Source organism: Coregonus clupeaformis, chromosome 11, assembly GCF_020615455.1.
Source record: "Coregonus clupeaformis isolate EN_2021a chromosome 11, ASM2061545v1, whole genome shotgun sequence".
Lineage (NCBI taxonomy): Eukaryota > Metazoa > Chordata > Actinopteri > Salmoniformes > Salmonidae > Coregonus > Coregonus clupeaformis.
This window is the reverse complement of record NC_059202.1, coordinates 4290897-4303688: the sequence shown is the minus strand read 5'-3', so window position 1 is coordinate 4303688 and position 12792 is coordinate 4290897. Positions and strand designations below refer to the sequence as shown.

General features: G+C 42.1%; 1 protein-coding gene across 2 annotated transcripts in view; it reads right to left on the bottom strand.

The window, feature by feature from the left end:
- Nucleotides 1-1301: 1301 nt before the first annotated feature.
- parp12a (poly (ADP-ribose) polymerase family, member 12a) overlaps nt 1302-12792 on the bottom strand; it is a 33675-nt gene continuing 22184 nt past the window's right edge. Inside the window, exons 3-12 of one of the 2 annotated variants that reach the window (XM_041890624.2) lie at nt 9204-9468; nt 8989-9126; nt 8763-8895; nt 7166-7334; nt 4718-4844; nt 4453-4549; nt 3610-3694; nt 2448-2578; nt 2050-2201; nt 1302-1935 (exon numbers count right to left, since the gene is read on the bottom strand). In XM_041890624.2, the coding sequence (XP_041746558.2) occupies nt 1679-1935; nt 2050-2201; nt 2448-2578; nt 3610-3694; nt 4453-4549; nt 4718-4844; nt 7166-7334; nt 8763-8895; nt 8989-9126; nt 9204-9468 (1554 nt within the window). In that variant the 3' untranslated portion in view covers nt 1302-1678. The remainder of the gene's footprint in view (nt 1936-2049; nt 2202-2447; nt 2579-3609; nt 3695-4452; nt 4550-4717; nt 4845-7165; nt 7335-8762; nt 8896-8988; nt 9127-9203; nt 9469-12792) is intronic. The other variant, XM_041890625.2, reaches the window with a different exon arrangement.

The following is a 12792-nucleotide window of genomic DNA, read 5'->3' as shown; positions in this document are numbered from 1 at the left end:
AGAATCCTCGCAATCATCCATCCAATCAATCATAATATTGTATTGTAACAGTTCAGGCATTGACTCAATGTTATGTCATGGTCCAAACAGACCAAGACAGTCGTGAAGAGGGCACGACAACACCTTTTCCCCCTCAGACTATTTACATTTTTTTATTGTCATTTTAGCAGACGCTCTTATCCAGAGCGACTTACAGTTAGTGAGTGCAGACATTTTATTTTTCATAATGGCCCCCCATGGGAATCCCTGCCGGCCATTCCCTCCCCTACCCTGGACGACGCTGGGCCAATTGTGCACCGCCCCATGGGTCTCCCGGTCGGCTACGACAGAGCCTGGACAGAGCCTCGTTATTGTTATTTTATTGTGTTACTTTTTTCTTTAGTAAATATTTTCTTAATTCGATTTCTTGAACTGCATTATTGGTTAAGGGCTTGTAAGTAAGCGTTTCACGGTAAGGTTTACACCTTGTATTCGGCGCATGTGACAAATAAAATTTGATGACTTCAGTCTTTGCCTCGCATTGATTTGCTAATCTTTCATCTATAAAATGCTGCTACGATTTCCATGATGTTAATATTCATAGGATCATGACTTGAGAGAAGAGATCTGCTCCTACCGTTTCTAATGGCCTCTTCAGTTGAAAAGCTCGGATGTCACTGTGTATGATTTTTTAAGCTTGATTGTATACCTTTTTTACTCATGGGATGATGTAACTTACGTTGATTTGGAGTGTTGATCTGCTATTTTATGTTGCATATATTCATCGAATGTGATCAAATCAGGGAAAGAAGATGTGTAACCAGTATAATGTCTGAAATATTCCATATTTTTTTGATTGAAAGGTAAAATTATGACATGCTATGAAAGAGTAAATGCAATGGTGAAATAAATGTTAAAATGGGACATATCCTTAATAAAGTTTTATTCCATTATGTGCACACTGTAGAACTTAGGAAACAGAAATATCAAGTTGACAGTATGCTACAGTATGTGATGAACAAGAATAGACTGACGAGTTTCAGAAGAAAGATCTTTGTTTCTGGCCATTTTGAGCCTGTAATCGAACCCACAATTGCTGATGCTCCAGATGCTCAACTAGTCTCAAGAAGGCCAGTTTTATTGCTTCTTTAAATCAGCACAACAGTTTTCAGCTGTGCTAACATAATTGCAAAAGTGTTTTCTAATGATCAATTAGCCTTTTAAAATGATAAACTTGGATTAGCAAACAGAACGTGCCATTGGAACACAGGACTGATGGTTGCTGATAATGGGCCTCTGTACACCTATGTAGATATTCCATAAAAAATCTGCCGTTTCCAGCTTCAATAGCCATTTACAACATTAACAATGTCTACACTGTATTTCTGATCAATTTGAGAGAAAACAAAAACAGTCATTATAATAAAATCATACAATTCTGGCTACGTAGGATTTAGTACAAATTAATGTGAAAAGACCCTATGACCTTGGTATAAGTCACCAAAACAGTAGCTTTCCACCCAGTTAAAGAGAAACCCCTAAACTGTTTTCATATTCTGTCCTTTTCAGAAGGATGATTTTCAAAGAATGTTTTCCCACCACAATAATGGATGCATTTTGCAACGTGTCCAAAAGGTACTTCATGAGCACACAATTAGTTGTTTTCAGCAAAACATGACGCTACACACTCCTGCGGATTCTAGGAGTACTCAATGATGAACTCTGGGTAAATCTGCTGTTTCTCAAACACGACAAAAATGGCTGGGTCGCTTTCTGAGTCGACACAGCTGTCGTAGAGGCCCTTGCTGGTGCCTTTCTGAGGGGGGCGAAGGTAGTCCCGGTTTCCCTTAGTGAACTCCCCGACCAGCACCAGAGCCACAAACATGATCTTCTTGCCAGAGACCGGAGACTTGGAGTATCTATTAGAGTACAAGGCATCTCTGGCAAAATAGCTTCCTGGAAAATAATCGTAAACACATGTTAGAGTAAAACGAAAACATGCTTAGAAAGTTTCTCAGAAGCAGTGGATATTAGATATTTGTCATTGATACAGCTGTATAAAACATTCACCTTTGCCATAAAGTGATCCATGGACGCCACAGACCCTCCAGTCAAAGTTCTGTTCACAGATGGCATCTATGATAGACAGTTCTGTGCCGTGGAACAAGTGTCTCTCATCCACAGGTTTCCCTCCATTCTTCGCCTTCATCTGTTCCTTCTGCCTAGCCACAAACACACCAACCAACACATCCATGAGGCGCTCCTATACGTGGACAGTTTAAAACCTAATGTTCACTCTGCACTCAAATGTTATCGTCTTTACCACTAAACCACATAAAAACTAAAACCACAAAAGGGGTGGTAGTATTTCAGGTCTTAGAAAGATGGCATCAGTGTGTCATGCTAGGGCAGCTACAACTAACGTACAACTGTCTCACTACTACAGTAACATAATATACAGTACATACCACTGGAAGACCCTCCAGAGTGAAGGGTTCTGGATCCTGTTGATTTTGTGGATGGTGCTGGTGCGCATGGTACGTTTGAACAGACTCTGCACCATTTGATACTCTGTCGTCAGGCCTAAGAGTGGAACCAGCTGAAGGAAACAGTTGAATAATTTGGATTTTGTGTGTTGTGTGTGTGTGTGTGTGATGCATGCATACTGTGCCTAATAGGGTTGCAAAATTCTTGGAACTTCTATTAAAGGAATATCCCGTGTAGCTCAGTTGGTAGAGCATGGCGCTTGCAACGCCAGGGTTGTGGGTTCGATTCCCACGGGGGACCAGTATGAAAATGTATGCACTCACTAATTGTAAGTCTCTCTGGATAACAGCGTCTGCTAAATGACAAAAATCTCAAATCTAATATGCAGGAAATCCAGAATCGTCCAACCAGGATTTCAGAAAACCAGGGAAATTTTAGTGCTAGTCTGCACACCCCTTGTACAGTCATTTGCTGCTTTAAAATTAAATAAATAAAAATATTAAATTAGATTTGTCCTATCGATGTACTCAACCTACTCCACATTTCCAAAGTGAAAGAAAAATTATAGAACATTTTCCAAATGAATAAAAAATAAACAAAGCCCAGGTAAAAAGTTAAAGGGACAACCTGCCTCAGTCTTCTGAAAATCTAACCCTTGGATAGTTTTATTTTTCAGTGGGACAATTACACAAGTTTTTATGCCAAAGACATACCAGAATGGCTTTCCAAGAGGTGTCGAGTGTTCCTGAGTAGTCCAGTCTCAGTGCTGACTTAAATTTGCTTGAAAATCAGAGACAAGGTTTTGGAATATTGCTGTCCATCAATAACTCCCAACCAAATGTAATGAGCTTGAGCAATTTTGACAACAAATATGGATAAATGTTGCCCTAAGAGTTGTGCAAAGTTGGTAGAATCTTATTCAAAATGATTCACAGCTGTAATGGCTGCTATTTCTTTCTTTCACTGTGGAAATGTCGAGTAGGTTGTGTGGATCAGTTTTAAGAAAATAAGTAATTTATTCCCTTTTGAGGTTAAATTTTAAGGCACCAAAATGTGAATAATACTGTGCAAGGGGTGTGTAAACTTTCACTAGCGACTGTATGTGTGTGTGTAACAGTATCAGCATATTATGACTGGGAGTACCTTGTATGTGAAGTCAGGCAGTGCTCCCTTGTCCCAGTGTGGAGGTACAGACACAGTAGAAGAGCTGGTGCTCTCTGGAGATACACTACCATGGAGACAGAAACACAGGAAATTCAAAAGGGAAGCTTTTGGTTGATTCAGACAGATATTCAATAGGACTTCCTCTATGATTTCCTGAACTACAACATTTACATTTCAGTATCACTGCCCCTTTTGAAAGGGATCACATTTTAGATGATAAACTAGTGAACTTGTGTCATGGAAATTACCACCAGGGACACCAAGTCAAACTTAAAATAATAATAATTTATTAACAGCAAGCTGGAGAGATCACAGTCAAACTTAGATGCATAAAGTACCGGTCTGAAGTGAGCTCTGCCAGGGCAGTCTCGTTAGTTCTCTTATATACTGCTTACACAGAAAAGCTACATAGGCATGGTTCATAGGGTTGGTTCCTGCATGTGACTGGCCCTGTCTCCTATCTTAACTTATAGAACATATTCTGGGCGTTCTGCCAAAAGGTCTGAGGAGGGGGTCATGACCGTCTCCCCCTCATATCTCTATCCAGCACCTACAGGAATGATTGTATGAGACAAGATGTACAATTCAAGGCTCTCTCTTCAGACAACAATATTTCCCTCACACTTGTATAATCTTTAGTAGTATTACGGTCAGTAAATATCCTGATGAGGTTTTGAAGGAAAACATGAAATACTATTGCACTGAAGGATTTCGCTCTAAAAGAAGTTATAACATGAGGAACATGAATGAAGGTGTGGGAGGACATTAACATTACATAGGCCTAGAGTATAATCATGGACAGTCACAATAGGTCTACTGTACCTCTTCAGCTTGGCCTCCACATCCTGTCCAGAGAGAAAGCAGGGTCTTCTACGAACCTCTCTTTTGGTTTTGAATCTAATATTCTCCTGATACATCTCTGAAATAGAGAACATAACTAAATGCATTTAGTATGACAAAATACAGTTTACAGGGTGTTTGCTTACAAACATTTAACCGGGTAAGTTATTGAAAACGAATTATATTTTACAATAATGTCAAATAGCTGCTGAAAGGCTATTTAGTTGTCCCAAACTGTTTACAGTACCTTTGAAATAGAGAATGTACTGGTGACGTCCAGATCCAAATGGAATCTCACTGACCGAGTCAGCTTGGTAAACATTCTCCAGGGTCTGGGAGGTGACAGAGGCCACTTTCTCCTTACCATCATAAATCTACATAGAATACGAACAAGGCTCAGATAAACCCACAATGAAAACATTTCCTAACACATTCAACGGTAACACTGTGATCACTACAATAACAGCATTGCTCAACTCCATTACTATGCAATTATAAGATCTACTTCATTATCAATTAACTTAACAGAGAACAGAAATGTGACTTTATGCACAACCCAACCCCCCCGAGCACACACACACAGACACATACACCGAAGGGCTGGAAACAAATGGGTCAGCCGCAGTGCAGTGCCACTGGAGCAATTATAGATGGTTACAGTGAGGGAAAAAAGTATTTGATCCCCTGCTGATTTTGTACGTTTGCCCACTGACAAAGACATGATCAGTCTATAATTTTAATGGTAGGTTTATTTGAACAGTGAGAGACAGAATAACAACAACAAAAATCCAGAAAAACGCATGTCAAACATTTTATAAATTGATTTGCATTTTAATTTTGTGGTTCTCTGTAGCTCAGCTGGTAGAGCACGGCGCTTGTAACGCCAAGGTAGTGGGTTCGATCCCCGGGACCACCCATACACAAAAAAAAATGTATGCACGCATGACTGTAAGTCGCTTTGGATAAAAGCGTCTGCTAAATGGCATATTATTATATTATTATTATTATTTAATGAGGGAAATAAATATTTGACCCCTCTGCAAAACATGACTTAGTACTTGGTGGCAAAACCCTTGTTGGCAATCAGAGGTCAGACATTTCTTGTAGTTGGCCACCAGGTTTGCACACATCTCAGGAGGGATTTTGTCCCACTCCTCTTTGCAGATCTTCTCCAAGTCATTAAGGTTTCGAGGCTGACGTTTGGCAACTCGAACCTTCAGCTCCCGCCACAGATTTTCTATGGGATTAAGGTCTGGAGACTGGCTAGGCCACTCCAGGACCTTAATGTGCTTCTTCTTGAGACACTCCTTTGTTGCCTTGGCCATGTGTTTTGGGTCATTGTCATGCTGGAATACCCATCCACGACCCATTTTTAATGCCCTGGCTGAGGGAAGGAGGTTCTCACCCAAGATTTGACAGTACATGGCCCCATCCATCGTCCCTTTGATGCGGTGAAGTTGTCCTGTCCCAGTAGCAGAAAACCCCCCCCAAAGAATATTGTTTCCACCTCCATGTTTGACGGTGGGGATGGTGTTCTTGGGGTCATAGGCAGCATTCCTCCTCCTCCAAACACGGCGAGTTGAGTTGATGCCAAAGAGCTCGATTTTGGTCTCATCTGACCACAACACTTTCACCCAGTTCTCCTCTGAATCATTCAGATGTTCATTGGCAAACTTCAGACGGGCCTGTATATGTGCTTTCTTGAGCAGGGGGACCTTGCGGGCGCTGCAGGATTTCAGTCCTTCACGGCGTAGTGTGTTACCAATTGTTTTCTTGGTGACTATGGTCCCAGCTGCCTTGAGATCATTGACAAGATCCTCCCGTGTAGTTCTGGGCTGATTCCTCACCGTTCTCATGATCATTGCAACTCCACAAGGTGAGATCTTGCATGGAGCCCCAGGCTGAGGGAGATTGACAGTTATTTTGTGTTTCTTCCATTTGCGAATAATCGCACCAACTGTTGTCACCTTCACACCAAGCTGCTTGGCGATGGTCTTGTAGCCCATTCCAGCCTTGTGTAGGTCTACAATCTTGTCCCTGACGTCCTTGGAGAGCTCTTTGGTCTTGGCCATGGTGTTGAGTTTGGAATCTGATTGATTGATTGCTTCTGTGGACAGGTGTCTTTTATACAGGTAACAAACTGAGATTAGGAGCACTCCCGTTAAGAGTGTGCTCCTAATCTCAGCTCGTTACCTGTATAAAAGACACCTGGGAGCCCGAAATCTTTCTGATTGAGAGGGGGTCAAATACTTATTTGCCTCATTAAAATGCAAATCAATTTATAACACTTTTGACATGCGTTTTTCTGGATTTTTTGGTTGTTATTCTGTCTCTCACTGTTCAAATAAACCTACCATTAAAATTATAGACTGATCATTTCTTTGTCAGTGGGCAAACGTACAAAATCAGCAGGGGATCAAATACTTTTTTCCCTCACTGTAAGTGCATTGTGAGGGCACAACGGCAGGTGATGGTATCTAGGATGATACAAACAACCCTCCGGTTGCAAGCTCACTCCGCACCAGATTTTCCTGTCTGAGCTGGATTCACATCCCGCTTCTCTAACCACTAGGCTACCTGCTGCTAGTTATAATGCAGTTACTAAAGTACGACGTAACATGTTAATACAATTGTCTGTGCAATTATTTCTGTTGTTCTCTGAAGGACAGGCATTAGAAGTATTAATTGGACCTACCTCCTGGCCATACTCTATCCACTGTCCCAGCTCATCCGCCCAGTACCACAGCCATTCTGTGGTAAGGATGAAGTGAGGAGGTTTGGTGACGGACGACACAGTGGACAGACGACGCACTGGAGACCTTCCACATGTCATGGTGAGGAAGTTCACTGGCTGGCTACCTTCACTAGGGACAACACAGAGAGAATGCTGTACTATCACTAACAGTCAAATAAAATAACATTTTGTCACATGCGAACACAACAGGTGTAGACTTTAACGTGAAATACTTACGAGCCCTTTCCTAACAATGCAGAGATAAAAAGTATGAAAAATAAAAAAATAGTCACAATAAAATAACGAGACTATATAACAGGAGTAGCGGTACCAAGTCAATGTGCAGGGGTACGAGGTAGTTGAGGTAATATTTACATGTGACTAGGAAATCAGGATAGATAATAAACAGAGCATCAGCAGCATATGTGAAGAGTGAAAAAGTGTGAAAGTGTGTATGTGGTTTCAATATGCATGTGTGTGTGGTGTTGAACGCTGAGCTGTAGTCAATGAACAGCATTCTCACGTAGGTGTTCCTTTTGTCCAGGTGGGAAAGGGCAGTGTGGAGTGCAATAGAGATTGCATCATCTGTGGTTCTGTTGGGGCGGTATGCGAATTGGAGTGGGTCCAGGGTGTCTGGGATGATGGTGTTGATGTGAGCCATGACCAGCCTTTCGAAGCATTTCATTGCTACAGATTAAGTGTTACGGGGCGGTAGTCATTTAGACAGGTTACCTTGGCGTTCTTGGGCACAGGGACTATGGTGGTCTGCTTTAAACATGCATGTATTACAGACTGGGTCAGGGAGAGGTTTAAAATGTCAGTGAAGACACTTGCCAGCTGGTCAGTGCATGCTCCGAGTACGCGTCCTGGTAAACCGTCTGTGAATGTTAACCTGTTTAAAGGTCTTACATTGGCTACAGAGAATGTGATCACACAGTTGTCTGGAACAGCTGGTGCTCTCATGCATGGTTCAATGTTGCTACCCTCGAAGCAAGCATAGAAGGCATTTAGCTCGTCTGGTAGGCTCGCGTCACTGGGCAGCTCACGGTTGGGTTTCCTTTTGTAATCCGTGATAGTTTACAAGCCCTACCACATCCGACGAGCGTCAGAACAGGTGTAGTAGGATTGGATCTTAGTCCTGTATTGACACTGCTTATTTGATGGTTCGTCTGAGGGTGTAGCGGGATTTCTTAAGCGTCCTGATTAGTGTCCCAATCCAAGAAAGCGGCAGCTCTAGTCTTTAGCTCAGTGCGGATGTTGCCTGTAATCCATGGCTTCTGGTTGGGATATGTACGTACGGTCACTGCGGGGACGACGTCGTCGATGCACTTATTAATGAAGCCGGTGACTGATGTGTTAAACTCCTCAATGCCATCAGATGAATCCCGGAACATATTCCAATCTGTGCTAGCGAAACAATCCTGTATCTTAGCACCCGCTTCATCAGACCACTTCCGTATTGAGCACGTCACTAGCCGAGTGTAGTACATTAAATAGGATTTTGTTTGTATTTCAAAAAAGAAAAGAAACAACAGATCTGATATGATGACAACTGTACCTTGTATCTTTTCCTGGGATACAGTAGGCCCTTTCAATCTCCTCCACATTGGGTAGGTCTCTCCATGTCACTCCATCTCCCTCTAAGATCTGCCATTTGTAAGGCAGGTGGTAGTGGATACGGACACACTTCTCTGACATAACACAGCCACAGAAACACATGTAAACACTTCAAACACAGTACTGTAAACTAAAATGTTGCTAAAGTAGGTTTAGGTTTATGTTACCTTTGAAGCTGCAGTGTCTGCGGATGAAGAAGAGGCAGATTTCGTTCCTGTCAGTCTCACTGATGGAGCAGGACGAAGGCTGACGAGAACGCACTTTCCCAACTGGCGCTATGGCTGGAGCAGGGGAGGGTACTACTACTAGACACAGGACAGACACGGTTACTACATTATATTATAATTATATTTTCATTGATTCTACCTTGTCATTTCCTTACCAGCTGGCTTTTCTTTGTGACCCTGACCGATGATGATGAATTTGTTCTTGTAGATCTTGTCGAGGATCCTGATGTTCTCGTCGCTGAATCCTCTGCCATTTAGGATCTTCATGGCAGTGGCATCAAATGTGTGGGCCCTCTTACATCCAGCACCAAACCTACAGTCTCCCTGGAGGAAGTGCAGGCAGAGGTGGAGGCTGGTGCAACTGGTTTTAAACTTGCAGGAGCCATGCTCACCAACGCCCTTGTTGTAATGGGAGCAGATCTGGAAACAGTTGAAAGGAGATGGTCAAACATCCAGATACTACTGTAGACTACATGCAATTAACATTTGGCAGGCCTACATGAATGCATGCATATCTATACAAGTCTAACAGGACTAACTGTGAATGTGAAACTGGCAAAAGCCAGTCACCCCATTGGTACATGTCTAGACCTGAAATAAGTTTGATATGTGTAACAATATGGCAGGTGAAATGAGGGCAATGGAAGGTATACCCTTAAATGGCAGGTAATCCAAGAAAGAAAATAAGTAGGCGGCCAGTACGATGCAAAAAACGTCACTGAACTATTTACAGAGAATAAATAAGTAGGAGTAGATCAGCCTATAGTTTACACAGGTATCTGCAGGTTCCATGAGGTTGAATTTAAGACTTAAGACCTTTTTAACGGCACTTGGAATGCAATGTAATACAAATTCTGGAGGTCTGCGCACACCACATACCTGCTAATATTCCCCTCCAGGAATGAGCCCATGTTTGCGAAAAGTAGTATTTTCACCAAAGGCTATAGCCTACATGGCTCATATTATCAGGCAGGTGCGCTTTTTTTGCAATGAGCATTCTCCTGTAGCCTAATGAATGTAGTAGCATAGTGGCTATAAATGGCTAAAGCATGGAGTTGCCCATCTGCATTTGTTTAGGCTACCCCAATGGGCTAATCATTAGCTAGATCACAAACTATGTTTTCTGAATTTTAGCTTCAAAACCAATACCAGCTATAATGATCCTCAATAACATAACGATACCACTATGAAAAAATGCCTTAGTCAAATATACTGTTACTGTATAGAACATGTGGTCAGCTCTTCATCTGTGCAGGCTTTTGATCCAGCCTTGCTTAAACACACCCGAGTCAGCTTGACAAGCTTGACAAGGTCCTGTTGAGCAGTCGATTTGGAGAATATGGCGTGTTACAGTGGGGCTGGAACAAAAGTCTACACCCAGTAGCTCTCCTGGAGGTATTATGCTATAACATTAGAATATTAGCCTACAACAACCAAAAAGTCTTATAAATAATACCCACATTCAGTGAATAGGTATCAGATGGCTATACTTTGAAGCAATGTACTTAAGCTCTAGACTGACTTTTTCCAGTGCCAAGTAAGACATGAAAGAAGTTAGTTATTTCATCGGGAATGCATGTCAAATGTCAAAATAGAGATTAAATTGCCTTCATGTTTTTTGTGCATATTGGCCTAGGCTATATTCTACATAATTTAACACCTGAGGAAGTGGGAATTCAAAACAGATTAGCTAGATTGCTAACTTTAAATATGATATTGTTGCTAGATAGCAATGCAAGTGATCTAACAGTACATTTAATGTCCTACAAAACCATTCCATTGGTAGGCCTATATAGGATACTTGATGTACAAATTCTCCTCAGCAGTTCAGAGATGTGCTCCTACTTAAGTCAGCTATTCTTTGTAAATATTTTCTTTAAATAGTTCACTAAAGTTGAACATGTAATTTACATGATGTGATTAAATGTTGAAACTAAGTTGCAAGCTACTTTCGCAGCAAGGTGTTGTAACGAGTGTCTTATGAAACACATTCCAGACACTGGCACTTGCCATCTTTCCATAACTGATTTGACAGAAAAATATCAGCTAAATAGGATAGCCAGTTCATCCGCAATGCGGGGCATTTAAGCCCTTAAAGATGCCTGACAGGCAGCTCTGTCTCCCAGGCTGCGTGCCGCCCCGAAGACCACAGCCATGCAAGGAACAATGCAGCTAGCTTGGCTGGTCTTGTGAGCTAGCTAGTTAGCTAGGTGGTCTTGTTGGCTGGCTAGCTGGCTAGCTAGCTAGCTTATCTATTCTGGTTATTAGCTTGCATAACTGATATATGTATAATTTAAAAAGGGACACGTAATGTTTTGTGGATAATATTTACATTTACAGTGGCTGAGCAACATTCCGGTCAGGCTGATCAGATTCAATTTCAGCCTCAGTAGGCTCATAAGTCAGGATGGTGCCAGGCAAGGAGGGTGGTGCGGCCAGCCCAACGCTTCACAGGGGGCACTCTGCCTGCCCTCCAGGACAACTACAGCACCCGGTGTCACAGGAAGGCCAAGAAGATCATCAAGGACCTCAACCACCCGAGCCACGACCTGTTCACCCCACTACCATGTACAAGGCAGAGACAGTACAGGTGCATCAAAGCTGGGACCGAGAGACTGAAAAACGGCTTCTATCTCCAGGCCATCAGACTGTTAAATAGTTACCACTAGCCGGCCTGCGCCCAGTAGCCTTCCCTGAACTTAGTCACTGTTACTAGCTGGCTACCACCCAGTACTCTACCCTGCACCTTAGAGATTTCTGCCCTATGTACATAGTCAAGGCTGCGTTGAGACAATTACTTATCAGTGGCCCAAGCCCTGCTCAAATAATCCCTACCATTGTGTCGCTGAGTTGTCATAATGCTGCTGCAAATGTACATTGTCCCGGGACGTTGGCAATCTATGTCCCTCTAACTTCCCTGAATGCCTCTGTCAATCCTACTGTATGCTGTAATCATGCGCCTATGAACCGGAGTTAGACTGTTAGCACTGAGGTGGTTTGCCCTAGCAGGAAGTCCACTGTGTACAGCTCACTCTGCACTATCCGCTCAAACATAAATATGACTGTCATGTATACCTCTGATAAGCCTCCCAGTAAAGCAATAAAAACAATCAAGAATCTCAGAAAAGTGCTAAAAAATAGCCCACATTAACATATGTAGCCTAAGAAACAAGGTAACAAATAACATTCATATACTATCTCTGAAACTCACTTAGATAATAACTTTGATACAGTGGTATTAATACATGGTTTCAACATCTTCAGAAGAGATAGGAATGCCAATGGTGGAGGTGTTGCCGTTTATGTTAAGTCATATTCCTGTAAAGCTTAAGAGAGGATCTCATGTCAAATGCTGTTGAAGTAATATGGCTACAGGTTCATCTGCCTCACCTAAAGCCCATTCTTGTGGGAAGTTGCTATAGACCACCAAGTGCTAACAGTCAGTATCTGGATAATGTGTGTGAAATGTTTGATAATGTATGTGATATCAACAGAGGGGTATATTTTCTGGGTGACCTAAATATTGACTGGCTTTCGTCAAGCTGCCCACTCAAGAAAAAGCTTTAAAAACTCTTACCAGTGCCTGCAACCTGGTTCAGGCTATCAGTCAACCTACCAGTGTATTTACAAACAGCACAGGAATGACATTTACATTTACATTTACATCATTTAGCAGACGCTCTTATCCAGAGCGACTTACAAATTGGTACATTCAACTTATGATAGCCAGTGGGACAACCACCT